This window comes from Eucalyptus grandis, chromosome 4 (genome assembly GCF_016545825.1).
Source record: "Eucalyptus grandis isolate ANBG69807.140 chromosome 4, ASM1654582v1, whole genome shotgun sequence".
Lineage (NCBI taxonomy): Eukaryota > Viridiplantae > Streptophyta > Magnoliopsida > Myrtales > Myrtaceae > Eucalyptus > Eucalyptus grandis.
Genome location: NC_052615.1, coordinates 30,090,278 through 30,106,329, shown reverse-complemented (window position 1 = coordinate 30,106,329; position 16,052 = coordinate 30,090,278). Strand labels below are relative to the sequence as shown.

At 40.3% G+C, this 16,052-nt stretch overlaps 2 protein-coding genes and 1 pseudogene across 2 annotated transcripts; 2 read left to right on the top strand and 1 right to left on the bottom strand.

The window, feature by feature from the left end:
* Positions 1-1,343: 1,343 nt before the first annotated feature.
* LOC104441754 (probable phospholipid hydroperoxide glutathione peroxidase) lies at positions 1,344-4,064 on the top strand. Its single transcript, XM_010054968.3, has 6 exons — positions 1,344-1,612; positions 2,226-2,302; positions 2,589-2,650; positions 3,146-3,264; positions 3,475-3,642; positions 3,737-4,064. Exons 1-6 carry the CDS (start codon positions 1,565-1,567, stop codon positions 3,767-3,769), a joined length of 507 nt encoding a protein of 168 aa, XP_010053270.1. The 5' UTR covers positions 1,344-1,564; the 3' UTR covers positions 3,770-4,064.
* A 2,763-nt stretch (positions 4,065-6,827) lies between these two features.
* On the top strand, positions 6,828-10,415 carry LOC104441753 (probable glutathione peroxidase 8). Its single transcript, XM_010054967.3, has 6 exons — positions 6,828-6,978; positions 8,181-8,257; positions 8,548-8,609; positions 9,445-9,563; positions 9,826-9,993; positions 10,149-10,415. The coding sequence occupies exons 1-6, from the start codon at positions 6,925-6,927 to the stop codon at positions 10,179-10,181; spliced, it is 513 nt and encodes a 170-aa protein (XP_010053269.2). The 5' UTR covers positions 6,828-6,924; the 3' UTR covers positions 10,182-10,415.
* A 920-nt stretch (positions 10,416-11,335) lies between these two features.
* Positions 11,336-15,845, bottom strand: LOC104443124 (annotated as a pseudogene).
* Positions 15,846-16,052: the final 207 nt, after the last annotated feature.

Sequence of the window (16,052 nt, the reverse complement as noted above, 5' to 3'; positions counted from 1 at the left end):
TGAATCGTGTGAACTGAAATGTTCTAGAAGCCGCAACCAAAGTAAGGCCACCTAACAAGCGGCCAGGAAATGGTAAGGCTGTTCACATCATTGCACATCTCACGGTTGAATATCTTTCCATTACAAGCCAGAAGTAGGAAATACTTTAGGAGGCAATTTCAGATCATTCTTAAAAATACTATCGAGTACTTGCTACAATTAAATAAAATAATAATAGAACTATCGAATATATCAATTCGCCTAATTAATATCGTGAAATTTCAATGCTCTCTTAACATGGCCATTGAGTAGAATGCACAATGACCTCATTTTGCTATAAAAATTATTTTTTTATAACAAAAGATACAACGGTGATTTAAGCATTTTATGTTGAGAAAAAGAATTGTCAATGTGAGAGTTCCGAATTATATCATGACATCATTTACCCAATTATTCTAATTTGATTGATTAATTAACTAAAACACTTTTAAAATTGAAATCCACAGTTTGATTCCAAATGTGAATCATAATTAAATCAAGGGAAAATTTTAAATAATGACTCATAGTGTTCTCATCTTCTCAAACAAAGACTTAAAATAGTACTCATATCAATCTCAAAGAAGGGCCTAAAGTGGTTATGGCTCTTTCAATCTAAAACCTAGTCTCATTGGCCTACAAAAAATTCCGACTGATGAGGGGTGTTGTCCAAATACAATTTAAATTAAATTAAATTAAATTAGATTATAAATTAAAAATTAAAAAGAGAAGAAGGAAAAAAAAAAAAACATAGGTGGGAGAGCGCTCCCTCCCGCTCGACCTTCGCCTGGTCTCGGCCCGGGGTTGTCAAACCTCCCCTCTTGGTCTTTGCCTTTGCCAACGATAGGGTAGCAACCATAGGAGGGAGGATGCTTATTTGAAAAGAAAGAAAGAAAGAAAAGTTTTAAAATTTTTAAAAAGACGAAATCGCCCTTCACATTTAGTGAGTGCATGTCCTTCTTTACACTAATACATGCACTTCAAATAATGTTCGTTTCAAGTTTTATTTGAAAAAATAAGAGTAATTTGAGTTTTTATTTAAAATAATATTCACTTCAAATCATATTTAAAAAAAAATGATAGTGATTTAAGTTTTTATTTGGAATTTTTCCTCAAACCAATGTCCGGATTGGCTTACGTATGCATTGACGAAATTCCAAGTTTCTAGAATGCCCGACGCAGGGAGAGGGTGAGCACATGGACACGACCAATCTACGTGGAACCTATAGCGCAAGCCACGTGGCGCAACCGCGTACGCAATCCCGTACGCATGGTGGACTGAAAATGTATATATAACGCCCTCGCTCCACCCGGTTTCCATCATCACATGCTCCGTTCTTCTTCCGCTCGTCTTCTGCCCCGAACAAGTTCCGCCATTAAAGCTTCTTCCTCGCATCTCCCCTCCTCCTCCTCCTCCTCCCACCCGAACCCGACCGTTCCGATCCCTCCTCGATTCGCGTCATCTTCGCCGACCGGAAAAGGATTTCCTTTTACCCCTCATCGCAGCCGCAAGGTACCCGAGTTCGCCGCTTAGAGATCGAGTCGCGCGATGACGAGCCAATCCCAGAAAGCCTCGGTTCACGACTTCACCGTCAAGGTCTGGGTTTTGGCCGGTTTTCTTAATAACTCGTAAAGGTCTCGCCTTTTTCGTGTTTTCCCTGTGGATGCGTGAGAGGGCTTGGGTCGGTTATCTTGATAACTCGTAAATGTCTCGCCTTTTTCGTGTTTTCCCTGTAGATGCGTGAGAGGGCATGGGTCGGTTTTCTTAATAACTCGTAAAGGTCTCGCCTTTTCCGTGTTTTCCCTGCGGGATGCGTGAGAGGGCTTGGGCCGGTTTTCTTAATTAACTCGTAAAGGTCTCGCCTTTGTCGTTTTGTGGGATTAGTCGGGCCAAAAGTTCGTGTGCTGGATTTATAAAGTGAAACGAAAGTAGGAATTTCTGTAGAACTTGTAGACATGATCTTCTGATAAGTACCCTTTTCAAATTTGTATTAGATGTTTGAGGAAGAGAAATAGGTGGGTTTGGCGAAGTTTTAGTGAAATTGGTCGTGCTCAGTTCGTAGCGCAAACTGCAATAGCATTTTCGCCTTGAGTCATATTACCGTTGAGTTTGTGTTTGTTAATCAAGTTTGTTCCATGTAACCACAAATTGGTTTTTTCGCGATCCTTAATGTGACTTTCTGTTTATTCCATGTTTGCTTTTGTTGTAGGATGCAAGGGGGAATGATGTCAATCTCAGCCAGTACAGGGGGAAAGTCCTGCTGATCGTCAATGTTGCATCGCAATGGTAATCGTTTGATTGATGTTCAATATTCCTTTTTGGTCTAAGATTAATGAGAACATATCTCACCATATTTACGTTCCTGTCCGTGTGGAATAGATTTAGTGCAAGTGCCAATTTTTTGTTTCTGTTCTTTTATCCCGGGTGCTTCAAAAATCTGTATGATCATTTCAACAGATGACAATTGACCAACAAAGTTTCATGAGCAAGCTGTGGCCTGCCAAATGATTTCCTTTGATTTGAGATTCTGGTTAAGATTCTTACTGGTGCGTGCTTGCTTGTTGTGATGCAGTGGCTTGACAAACTCAAACTACACAGAGCTGAGTAAGCTTTATGAGAAGTACAGAAATCAAGGTATGTTAGTTTTGTTTCTCCCTCTTCGCACAATTTGAATTAGCTCCGATGCACTAGACAGTGATGGCTCAGACCAAGCTATTACACTGGTCCCAATGTAGCTGTTATTTTTCCCGGGAGGAGGACTAATTGCTGTCTTCTTTCCTTATGGTTCCTTCATGGAATGAGTTCATGGAACATTGTAATTTTAGTGAAATTAGGACTTCTGCAATGAATGAATGCACATTTGGCGTCCTTTGTTATAAATTGTGAAGCACAGTAGAAGTGGCCCAACGGAGTAAAGGATTTGCAGTCACTTTTGTTCCCTGACAGATCTTCCATTATTACTTTGATATGGAGCAGTCACATGTCGATCTATTCAACCTTCCGCATCAGACCCAACAATGTCTTACTTTTGTCTAACAATTCATTACCCTGGAGTATCAATGGTTTGCACAAATGAAATTTGGGTGGGAAGATGTAAGAAGATGACTCTATTCCCTTACTGCAATACAGGTCTGGAGATTCTGGCTTTTCCATGCAACCAATTCGGATCTCAGGAACCAGGGACCAACGAGCAGATCCAAGAATTTGCCTGTACTCGATTTAAGGCTGAATACCCCGTCTTTTCTAAGGTAAATTTTTTTATTTGTTTTTGTTTTCTTGGTAGAAGCTTCTGTCACGATGCTGGATCCAACTCCAACATGGTACGGTAGAACTGCTTACGACTAGGATCTTAATCATACAAATAACTAGATAGACATTGTGGATTTTTAAACCTTCTTCTCTCTCTCATTACTGGTGAGCAAGATAGTAACAACATTATATGCGTGCACTTTATACAGGTTGATGTGAATGGTGCTAATGCTGATCCATTGTATAAACACCTGAAATCTAGCAAAGGCGGGTTCTTTGGTGATGGCATCAAGTGGAACTTCTCCAAGTTCCTGGTCGACAAAGAGGGGAATGTGGTCAATCGTTACGCTCCAACAACTTCACCCCTAAGTTTTGAGGTAAAAGTAACTGAGCGCTTGTTTCACGTGCCATATATTCCTAATCCTTAAGTTCATTTCTGAGTAATGCCGACTGTTTCCCTTGTGATTGCAGAAGGATGTGAAGAAACTGCTGGGAGTCGAGTGAATTCCAGAAGGGTAGATAGTTTCTGATTCTGGTTGATGAATAATAATGGAAGCAGATTTGGGGAGTTCCTTTTGAAGGAGACCTCTTACGTATGGATGTTGTTCAATTACGCTACAATTCTTGCAGCTAGTAACTGTAGCTAGTAACGTTTTAATACTAAGTTTCAAATAGAACACTGTTTTTCCATCTGTTTTCAATCTCTTCCCTGCGAAGCTTCATTATCGGCTCAAGCTAGGAGTAGAAGGAAGTGTAATACAGCTTTAGTATCTGGGTTATAACATACGTGGGATGATCATGCTTAGTGTATAACTTATGACGGCAAAGATTTTCTGGAAGCGAATTGCCAAAGAGAGAAAGGAGGTTTGAATGGAACTTTGGAGAGGTAGAATGCGAAGTACGGAACTATAGAGTTAGACCAAGAAAGTCGCATTTGCTACGCCCAACGAGACATGTTTTCTTGAACCTATTTTTGAACTGACCATGTCCATGATCCTTCAGCCCCGTGTCACTTAAAAGGCAGAGCTAAACCAAGAGCCGCTCATCTGAGCCGGCGGATTCGAATTCTGCTGCGCCCGGTCGATATGTGTGAGCGGAGTCAAAGCTCTTGGGGAAGGAAGGTGAAGGGAGTTTGAGAGAGAGAGCAATTACTCCATATTACAATATGATCATCCAAAATAAAAATTACATTTTTAACAATAGAACATATATGCACACGGATCCGAAAATTTTGGTAGACGATAATTAAGTGAAATCATTTATAGTATGAAGGAACTAGGGAATAATAGTCAAGTCAGTTAAAAGTATAGAAAAATGAAGATACTTCAAAATTTGAGGAGAAGTGTTATATATAGAAAAGATTAAAATTTTGATATTGAAACGTGTATAAAAAAGAAAATTCACACTCATCCAAATAATATATTTCTAAAACAATTAAATAAGAATGTTTAAGACAGAATAAAAATTGAGATCCGCGCATTATAAAACTTGCAGCTATGCATATAAGAACTCTAACATGTCTTAGATGATAAGGAATATTGTTAAATAAGTGAAATATTATATTATTTGGTTAGGTGAATCTTATACAGCATTAAAGTGTCATTTTGCGAACACATTTGAAGAGGTTGAGTCAACTGTTTATCACGACAAAGGCTCCTCGACCGAATGACAGCACGTCTGGCACTTGCCCACGAACGACTTAATTTTCTTCCTGGACGGATGCATGAGAGAGAATCAAAAATCTTGCTACTGTGTTTTACCAATTCAGTCAAGCTTCTGGCCAGGCTATCAACTTAAATAAGTTTCACGTCGATGTTATTAAAAGTTGCTATGAGAATCTACTAGCAACAATGGCGGATCATCTACAACTACAAAACAGACAAATGCTTGGGCATACCTTTGCAGATTGAGGCGGATCCAAAAAGGAAATGTTTGTTCGAATTCTAGACCGTGTTAATAGCAAAGTTGAAAGCTAGAAAGGAAGTGCCCATTAAGGCCATGGTGCAATGCATCCCCATTTATGCAGTGTTATTTTAAAGTACAAGTACAAAACAGACAAATGCATGGATGTCAAGAGCCTGTATGCTAACGTTTATTTTTTTCCCAATTTCTGTTATTTTGTTCTCCGAAACAAAAAATAACAAAATCCATTTAATAAAACTTTTTGTTCTTGAGAACAAAAAATCTATTATTTTGTTTCCTAGGAACAAATTTCGAACAAAAACAAAAAAAAAAAAAAAGTAGTTTTTGTTCCTGGGAATAATTTCTAGAAATAAGCCAATTTTTTTTTTTTTATTTTCTTTTGTTTTTCTTGCTTGCTACGGCCTTGGGTGGCTGCTTGCCAACCGCCGGCCACCTCCGGCCTGCCGCGACCACCATCGACCGACCGCCAACCGTCGTCGACCATCGCCCCACCTACAGCGACCATTGTCACCGCCACCGTCTAATCGTTGTCGCTACTGCCCACAACCCACCAGCCACCCTCAACCTCCAATGATCGCCACCAACCACCATTGCCGCCGCCACAAGACCGCTAGCCACTCGTTGTCACCGCCCCTTGACCACCGTCGCGCCGCCACCCGTCGCCGCCAATTGCCGCTACACGATCGCCACCCACAACCCACCGGCCACCGCCGATGTTCGGCGGCCGGCGATCCTACGGCGGCAAGTGGCGACGACGGGCGGCAATGGGCAATAGTCGGTGGTCCATGAGCAAGAATAAAAAATAAAAAATCATACTAAAAGCATTTTTATTTTTTTTCTATTTCAAAAATAAAAATTTTGTATTGTTGCCAAACACACCTTATTTTACTCAAAAATTGTTTCTCAAAGTAGAAATAGAAAAGAACTATTATGTTCCTCAGCCAAAAAGTATTACCATACGCACCCCAAGTGGCTCTGGCCATCATACTTATTTTGGACAGACCTTGACAACTTTTACATATTTTTAAATGTTTTTGAATTTTCCTTTATTCTTTTTTTCTTTTATCATTTCCTTTTTCTTTCACCTATGGTCGGTTGGCAACCATAGCTGATACCGACCACAAAAATAAAGAGAAAAATTTTAAAATCAACCACCCGCTTCAATGGCTCTATTAGTAGTTCTTCCCCATCGTGGGGGACCTACTGATCCCTTACTCAAGGGAGAGGGTTCAAATCACCACGGAATCGCCTGCATCTTACTCGGTGGCTAGGGTGGTGGGTCCTCCGGTTTGCCCCCAAAGTTTACTCCAGCCGTTCGTGGTGTACGAGACTTACCTCGTCATAAAAAAAAATTAAAATCAAGAAATATTTTTAAAAATAAATTGTTCATCTCTATTAATCAACTTAGTATTCCATCAATAATTTCTAATAAAAATTAACTCGAAAGATTCTATTAATAAATTATCAAAAAATTTAAGACTAAATTAAAACAAGGTTCAAAAATGAATCGGCCACCACATAATATATTTATGACTTTTTAGATAATTTTCCAAATTACAAATCATACATTCCTAAAATCACATAGGGTAAAGTATAAAGATTCGAAAAATCAAGGTGCGAAATGCATATTTAGCAAAGTTTGCAGGTGCCTTCTGTAATTGTTTTTTTTCCCCTTCGCCCTGCTTCAAATAGGCAAAAAGTTTAGGAGCCACGTTGAGTTCGGACAAGAAGAGGCGATGACGAGCCAACTGATGCAGGACCCGCAACCAATTTACGAGCTCGCTGTCAAGGTTTGTCCCATGAGTTCATCACCCACCTCAGAAATTTCAAACCTTTTCTGGATCTCTCCGTGATGTCGGGTTCTTTCTTTGTCTGGCTCTGCGAGTCTGAATGTTTTCTGGGCACAAGCCCTTTCGCAACTAGCTTTGTGAAGCTTGTTCTTGAACCGAACTGTTTCGATGAAGAGCTTAATAGTGGTGATGAGAATGTTCCCTTTTGGACGATCGGCCGTTTGTTTGGGATTCTTGAATCGGCCCGACTATTATTACTGTCGGAAACATTGAAAGATTGCATCTTTGGTGTGAATGGGTGATGAAAAGCTAGTTGACTCTGCGTGGCAGTATTTGTTGGGAGCTAGCTGAATGTTCTCTGGGCACAAACTCTTTCGCAAGTTCACTAGCTTTGTGAGTTTGCTCTTGAACCGAACTGTTTCGATAAAGAACTGAATAATGATGATGATAATGTTCCCTTTTGGTGGATCAGCCGTTTGTTTGGGATTCTTGAATCGGCCCGAGTGTGATTATTGTCAGAAACATTGAAAGATTGCATCTTTGACTTGAATGGGTGATGAAAAGCTAGTTGACTTTGCGTGGCGGTAGTTGTTGAGAGCTAGTTGAATGTTCCCTAGGCACAAACTCTCTCGCAACTTCACTAGCTTTGTGGAGCTCGTTCTTTGACTGAACTGTTTCAGTAAAGAGCTTAATAGTGGTGATGATAATGTCCCCTCTTGGAGAATCGGCCCTTTTTTGGGATTCTTAAATTGGCCCAAGTATGATTATGTTGGAAACATTGAAAGATTGCACCTTTGATGTGAATGGGTGATGAAAAGCTAGTTGACTTTGCATGGCAGTAGTTGTTGAGAGCCAGAGGATACTTGATATATTATATTGAATCATTTTTGTTGTCGCTGGTGAGAAACAGTGGTGAAGAGATCAATCTTGGGGCCAACTGAATGGCAGGAGGTCCTTTTGTGCTTCTTTCCCTTTTCAGATGTTGCATTCTAAAAGGGTCTCTTTTTAGCCTGTTCCTTCATTTTGATATGTATATTAAGAATTAGACATTTCGCAGTCTCTTCCTGCTGCACTAGTTCAATTGGGGTGACCTTTCTGGCATCTGACTGAAGATAATGTTTTTCATTCCCCCATTATATGTGAACTTGATGGAGCTTCTTCAGGCAATAAATGTCTAAAGCTTTTAGTTCTTTAAAATGCAGGATGAGAAGGGAAATGATGTAAGTCTGGGTGAATATAGAGGGAAGGTCTTGCTTATTGTGAATGTGGCCTCGAAATGGTATGTACCTTATCCACCTTGTCTTTGTTCTGTCTCTTGTTACCGAAATTTTACTGAGGAAAACAAATATGATAGTGGATCTGAGGAAGAGAGATTTTGTAGAAATACGAAGAGAAGGGAGCGCATGGTGATTGTTGTTAGCATGAACCTTTGAATTCGGAGATATTGTTATGGAGATGTGATGCATTTACTAGCTTAGTTTCGTTTTACGCTTCAACAGCTCACCAAATGAATATTCTCTAGTTTTTCCCTGTAAATATATTTACTCAATTGTCGTTTGGTTTTGGCAGTGGATTGACTAACTCAAACTATACCGAGCTAAACCAGTTGTATGAGAGGTACAAAGATAAAGGTGAGCTCTTCAAACTCCATGTTTGAGTTCCCATCTTCCTTAGGTGACTAATCCACCAGGGCTGCAGAAGTTGGAATTTTAAAGTAATGATTTGTCAATTCTAATCCTTGGTATAAAACTATACTCTGGAGTATGGTGCTGAGGATGGAAAAGAGCTGAGGTACTACTTCACTGGTTGAGTGGATCTGAGTTTTTGTCATCAACCTTCGTGGACAAACCTCTCATTCTTTCCATCTTCCATTCTTTGGTTTTAAAACTGGTTGAAAACTTTCACAATGATCTCTTAACTTATGGTGCTCACTCTAGCTGTTATCATCTTAGGGATGATCTTATTGTAAGCATAGTCTTTATCGGCCACTCTCCAACACTTTTCACATCACTACCAGTGTTGAATTTTTTGTGTGGCCTACACTTCTGATGCTCTGAAGATGATGTTCTCCATCAACTTCTTTAGATGAAGTATTCTCTTACTTTGTAGAGCTGGCTCTGGTCAAAAAAATCTAACCCGCAGATCTTGGAATGTGACATTTACTGCTAATATTTATGTCAGCAAGGAGAAAAAGGAATAGAAAGATCAATACTCATATGTTTGGTCCTTCATTCTCACTTCATTGACCTAATGTATATTTCTATTCTCCAATTTGCAATACTCCGTTTGCAAATTATGAGAGTTTTTCTTGTGTTAGCTCTATTTCCTTTCCAGTTTTACTATGCACATTTGATTTGTGACAGTACTAGATGTTTGGTGGCATAGAAATTGATTATCCTGAACCAGAATTGTGAGAAGGTAATGCTTGAGTGACATTGGGTTTTCCTGATAAGTGAATTGGTGCAGGCTTGGAGATACTGGCCTTCCCATGCAATCAGTTTGGTAATGAGGAACCAGGAACAAACAATGAGATCAAGGAATTTGTTTGCACCCGCTTTAAGTCAGAATTTCCCATCTTCGATAAGGTCTACAGGCAATGTTTTTGGTCTCCTACTTTCTGAAAACCTTGTTTAGACACAAATTTAAGTTACAATGGCTTGACCGCCCCTAAGATGTAAATGCCTCATTATATTCAAGATGCTGCTTGAACACTTAGTTTCCTTTGTTCGCATAATTATCACCACCAAAATCTTGAATAGTTTCTTTCTTTTCCAAATTCTGTATTTGTGGTCTGAGGTCTGGTTCAGCAACAAGGAATGAACATGCGACTTCCTTTTCTTTTCTTAGATCGAAGTGAATGGGGAAAAAGAAGCACCACTATATAAGTTCCTGAAATCAGGGAAATGGGGAATGTTCAAGGATGATATTCAGTGGAACTTTGCCAAGTTCCTGGTAGATCAGAATGGGGTGATTATAAATCGTTATTACCCAACGACATCTCCTCTTACCATTGAGGTATACCTGCTTACAGATCATGTTTTTCTCCAATTGATGCTTTGGGATCATGTGGTCTATATTTGATCACAAGTTGGTTTCCTAGATGTGCTTGAATAACGAAAACACTTTTATGTCCATTTACTAAACTAATGAAACAATGTCTGTGGCTGCAGGGGGACATGAAGAAGCTGTTGGGAATTTCATGAAGGTCAGAAAAGGCTGGTGTGCGCAGTCAATTCTCATGCACTCTTGAGACTTATGAAATATCTATGCATATTGTGCTAGCATGTGTATAATATGTGTGATTCTGGCCTCAGGGTGAATTCTGTAATTGATAACAGATCTTGTACTATTAGCTCCACTGGGTATTGTTTGATCGAATTTTGTGTGTGTTTGAACTGAATATCTAATGCATCGTGAAAGCTAATGCTCTTCTCTAATTTTGTTTTATTATTATTAATTCAGTTCATGTTGCAGAAGTTAAATCGAGTCATTGCAGAAGGTAAATGTGGGTTCTGCTGCTTCATTTTGTTTAGGACTATTTTGCTAGACTTCCCCAATTGTCTGACTCTGTTTGCTTTTATTTGGTTATGAGGTCCTTTGCTTTTACCGATCTAAGGTTGTAGAACAACTAAAATTCAGCAAGTGCTTTGGACATTTGCCTAAACTTCATGTTGTTTGAGGGGTTACGTTTCCTAAGATTCAAGATGACCTACTTATGCAGCATAAAATCCGACCTGGTCCATTTTATGCTATCATGCCCAAAGGCTTTTCAAAGTATTTAGTTGTATGAGTTGGCTCAAATTCCGCTTGCTCGAGATCTCTTTGTTTTCTTTAGAAGCTACTGTAAAAATAATTGTACAATGAGGAGAGTAAGCTCAAAGTTCAGTGAATAAATAAAAAGAGAAAAAGTAAGCCTGAACCTCGAAAATCTAGTTTGATCTCTTCTCTAACTGTTCCGCTCATTTGCTTTGTAACCTAAAGATTGAGATAATAATTCCACTAAATGCCATGTCTCACTGTTGAACTTCTATACGTCCTAAATGCTAGTGCTAATTCAGTTCAGCTAATTGTAGATTATCGTAATGAATTAGGAACATCTCTTGCTGTTCCTCTCTCTTGGGCTTAGAAGAAATGGTGATGTAGAGACAAACTCATAAACCCCGCCACTTCAAACACATCGATTCTTTTCTTTTTTTCAACTACAGTGAGCCCCCCCATCGCCATATTCGTTACATGGTGATGGATAGGCAAGTCTTATTTCATTGAGTTGCAATATGGGAATTTGGAAATACAAACTTGCTAATTCGTCTCATACCTTCTTCGGTATCAGTTCATGGACCCATCTTCAGAAATTCCATCAGTCCTCAGACCAGAAGACCCCCGTCTCCCCCCAATCGCTCTCGGGAACGCCTAAAGCCTTCCACACCGCTTTCGACGCATGGACAATATTGTTCGAGCAAGGTAGCTGGAAATCATGATCCCCGTCTTACCCCATTGTGGAGTCACACTCATCGACCACCTTCGCCTTCACGCTCCTCCCGTTGCCATGGATAGTTATCTCCTTGTCGCATCTCTCCCCCTTATTGAACCACCCGGTCGATAGTGCCACTACCGGCATATCGTCAGAATGGAACTGATTATCGCACTTAGAAGGCGTGCCTGGTTCCCCATCCTCCTCGAAGCTGTTTACAGTCAATATTGCCTTGGTGCGTTTCCTCACGGGGGCGAGCATTTGTAAGTCGTGTAAAACTCACCTTTCTAGCAGCATGCGGCGCCGTCATCGGTGTGGCACTCGCCCTGAGTTCCTTGGACCTTGCCACTAGGCCTGCATACTTGTGCCTCGGCAATCACCAAAGCGACCACCATGGCAAGGACAAAGATCAATACACGAGAGCAAGTTGAATGGTGAAGCTTCATTTCTTGATATATTGAGTTCTCACTTCCCGTTGGTTTCTTGAAGTCTATTTCGAGGGGGTACATATGTAGTGCACTGGTGACATAACAGGACACCTCTTTGGAGCTGAAAACTACGTAAAATCTAATGAGTCAACTTTGTAATGTCAAATGAACGAAAGAATTTTTTTTTTTTTTTAAATTTGAGAGAGAGAGAGAGAGAGAGAGAGAGAGAGAGAGAGAATCCAGTTGTTCATTTAGATAAAAATTCAAAGTTATGTTGACTGGGTTTTATAGGCAATTGGTAGATGACGGATTCATTAATCAGTGACTTCTCTTCTCCTGTTGAAGGATTTTTGCGTTCCATGGAAGATTAAGCGTGAGATCCTTGTGAGGCCTGGAACCTGGTTAAGGAACAAAAGCTTGAGGATGAGCAGCTGGAATCTAGGGAGTCATACCTTGAACTCATCGACCTCTTTCAACGGGCTTGGAATCTCAAACGGCCACTGGCCAGCCAAATAGGAAATCTCTTGAATTTCAACCGTGGCTTCTAGGTGGGGCTCATGACATTCCGACTGCTGTGAGTCGATCAGTCCATGTGGACGGTGTCCATGCTAGTATTTCTCCGTCGCGTATGGACCCAACTGGTCATTAACGATCGTCAGATGATGATACAAGGTTTATGTAGGGGTCCTTACATCGATGGTCAAGTTTCACATCGACCGGGCGAGAATTTCCACATCAGCCGGCTCATCTGCTTAGTCATAAATCCAGACAATTGCAAGAAATCCAGAAAAAGCATTCAAAGGACGACCTGATGACAAATCTTCTGATGTGTGGCACGGCATATTGAGCGACTCTCGTTTCTGTCTTATTTGCAATAGGAGCTTTGTTGTTCCAAGTTTGAAGAAGACGACTGACATGTGGATTCATATGTAGAGGCATCAATTATTGAGGAACCCTTCACTCTAAAGATGAAGAGAGTTACATTAACAAGAAGGCTGTCCATTTTCACACAGACGACAGTAATCATCTGTCGAATGAATTCAAACAGTTCATGGAGCAGACCGGCAACACCTAAGCAAAATTTTGCAAGATCTACCACACCCAAAACAGCTGATGAGTGGCTCTTTTTCAGAATGTCTTATGTCAAGAAACTCAAGGAAACATCCATTTCAGCCATGCCCTGTCATTTTAAGAAGTTCCTCACAAATCAGAACCATTGCACTCTAAACCATACAGTACACAATTTCATAAATATAACAGACCACCAGTCAACAGTGTCGGAGGTAGCTGGTAGCCGAAACATTATTTTGACTTTAGTAGGTGATTTCGTGAGCTTATGATGGCTGACTATGTGAGCCAATCCATGGTAGGGGCAAGTGGCAACTGTCGGAAGCAAAGCGACTTTCTTGTATATCATGTTTAGGACTCCATTGGATTAGATTAAAGCTTTAAGCTGATTTGTATAAAAATTTTGCTGTCAACGACTTCAAATTGCAGAGGAGAGGCATCAAAACGCTACAAAGCCTGTAATGGAACCTTGCAGGAGTAAGGCTCTTGCGCATTTATGAAGACAAAACCAGGAAGGAATTTGTTTGCACTCGCTTTTAAGTCAGAATTTTCCATCTTTGATAAGGTCTACATGCAACTCTGGTCTCTTTACTTTCTGACAATATAGCCTTCTTTAAACGAACTTTTAAGTTACAATGGCTTGACCACTGCTAAAATGTAAGTGCTCCATTATATTCCGATGCAGCTTGAACACTTCGTATCTTTCTGTTCTCATAATTATCTTTACCAAGCTTCTTGAACAATTGCTTCCTTTTCCAAACTCTACATTTGTGGTCTGAGGGCTGTTTCAGCAACGTGGAATTGGCACTCAACTTCCTTTTTCTTTCTGTTAGATTGAAATGAATGGGGAAAAGGCAGTGCCAATATATAAGTTCCCGAAATCAGGAAAATGGGGAATCTTTAAGGATGCAATTCAGAGGAACTTTGCCTAGTTCACGGTAGATAAGAATAGGGTGATTATAGATGGTTATTGCCTCACAACATCTCATTTTATCATTGAGGCACCATATAGCTGCTTATGGATCATGTTTGTTTCCTTTAGATGCTTAAGGATCATGTTGTTTATAAAAATAATTCACAAGACAGTCTCCCAGATATGCTTGAATCATGAGAAAACATTAATGTCCATTTGCAGCACTAATGGAACAATGTTCGCAACACGCTGCAGGAAGCAATAAGAAGCTGTTGGGAATTTCATGAAGGTGACAGAAAAGGCCGGTATGCACTGTCGATTCTCATGCCTTATTGAGACTTTTGAAATATTTATGCAGATTGTGCTAACATGTGTATCATTTGTGTGGTATTGGCCTCAGTATGACTTCAGTAATGGATTCCAGATCTTGTACTTTTAGCTCTAGTTAGTGCTGTTTGCTCAAACTATTCACGGTTTAAACTGAAGACGGAATGCATTGTGAAAGTCGATGCTCTTCTCTAATTTTCTTTATTTTTAATAATTTACTTCATTTTTCAGAAGATAAACTGAGTCGTTCTTTCAACAAAAGGGTTACACTCAATTTGGGTTTCTGCTGCTTGATTTTGTTTGCTCTTTTTTTCCTGTTTGTCTTCCCTCTGTTTTCACTAGAATTAGTTTGCTAGACTTCCCAAATTCGACTGTCTATGGCTGTGTTTGTTTTTATTTGGTCCATGAACCAAAATGCGGCAAGTGCATTGGACATGCGACTGAATTTTTTAGAGTTTGGTGGGTTACACTTCCTGTGATCTGAGATGACCAACATATGTGGCATAAAACCCGACCTGGTCCGTTTGAAGCCATCGTGCCTGAAGGCTTCAAAGTACTTGGTTGTATGAGTTTGCTCAAATTATGCTTGCTCGAAAACTAGTTCTTCTAACAAGCTACCATCAAAATAATCCTTCAATGAGGAGAGTGAACTCAAAGTTCAGGGAAAAAAGCAGAAAAGAAGGAAAAAGCAAATCCTGAGCTTTGAATTTGTAGTTTGATCTCTTCTCCAATTGTTCAGCTCATTTGCTTTATAAGCTAAGATTAAACCGCCTAATGCCATGTCTTACTGTTGAACTTATATATGTCCTGCGTGCTAGTTCGTCATTGAGTAGCAGTAATTGCAGATAGTTATCGTATTGAACTAGGAACATCAACTGTTCCTATCTCTTCAGAAGAGAAGTTAATATAAAGATAAACTCATAGACCCTCCCACTTCAAACACATCATTTTATTCGTTACATGATAAATAGGCAAGTCTTATTTAGTTGAGTTTTATTATGGAAATTTGGAAAGAAAGAACTTGCTAATTCTTCTCACAAGTTCTTAGGTACAAGTTCATGAACCAATCTTCAGAAATGCCATCAGTCCTCTGACCAGAAGATCTCCATCTCCCCCCAGTCACTCTCCAGAACTCCCAAAGCCTTCCACACCGCTTTCGACGCATCAACAATATTGTTCGGGCATGGTGGCTGGAAATCATGTTCCTTGTCGCACCCCATCGTCGAGTCGCACTCGTCAACCACCTTCGCCTTCATGCTCCTCCCGTTGCCATGGATAGTTATCTCCTTGAAGCATCTCTTCCCATTATTGTACCACCCGGTTAATAATGCCACGATGGGCGTGTCGTCGGAATGGTAATGGTTGTCGCACTCAGAAGGGCCGCCCCCATCCCCGCCCTTCTCGAAGCTGTTTATGGTCAACGTCGCCTTGGTGCGTTCCGTCACGGGAGGCGAGCATTTGTAAGTCGTGTAAAACTCGCCGCTCTTGCAGCAATCGGCACCGTAATCACTACTGCACTTGCCCTGAGTCCCTCGGAGCTTGCCGCTAGGCCTGCATACCTGAGCCTCGGCAATCGCCGAAGCAGACATGACGGCAAGGACGAAGATCAATACATGAGAGAGATTTGAATGGAGAAGCTTCATTTCTTGACGCACTTGAGTTCTCGCTTCCCTTGGTGTGTTGAAGTCCATATTGTGGGGGGTACATTCATAGGGAACTGGTGACATAAAAGGACAACTTTGGAGCTGAAACTACGAAATGTCTAAAAGGACAACTTCGCAATGATAGATGAATGAAAGAATTGTCTTTTTTATAATTTTTCCTTTGTTGTGTTTAAAGTAAAGAGAGAGAATCCAGTTGTCCACGC

Coding starts and splice junctions, on each gene's coding strand:
- LOC104441754 (XM_010054968.3), top strand. CDS start 1,565: ATGACGAGCCAATCCCAGAAAGCCTCGGTTCACGACTTCACCGTCAAG. Junction 1,613..2,225: donor TTCACGACTTCACCGTCAAG/GTCTGGGTTTTG, acceptor CTTTTGTTGTAG/GATGCAAGGGGGAATGATGT. Junction 2,303..2,588: donor GTCAATGTTGCATCGCAATG/GTAATCGTTTGA, acceptor GTTGTGATGCAG/TGGCTTGACAAACTCAAACT.
- LOC104441753 (XM_010054967.3), top strand. CDS start 6,925: ATGACGAGCCAACTGATGCAGGACCCGCAACCAATTTACGAGCTCGCT. Junction 6,979..8,180: donor TTTACGAGCTCGCTGTCAAG/GTTTGTCCCATG, acceptor TTTAAAATGCAG/GATGAGAAGGGAAATGATGT. Junction 8,258..8,547: donor GTGAATGTGGCCTCGAAATG/GTATGTACCTTA, acceptor TGGTTTTGGCAG/TGGATTGACTAACTCAAACT.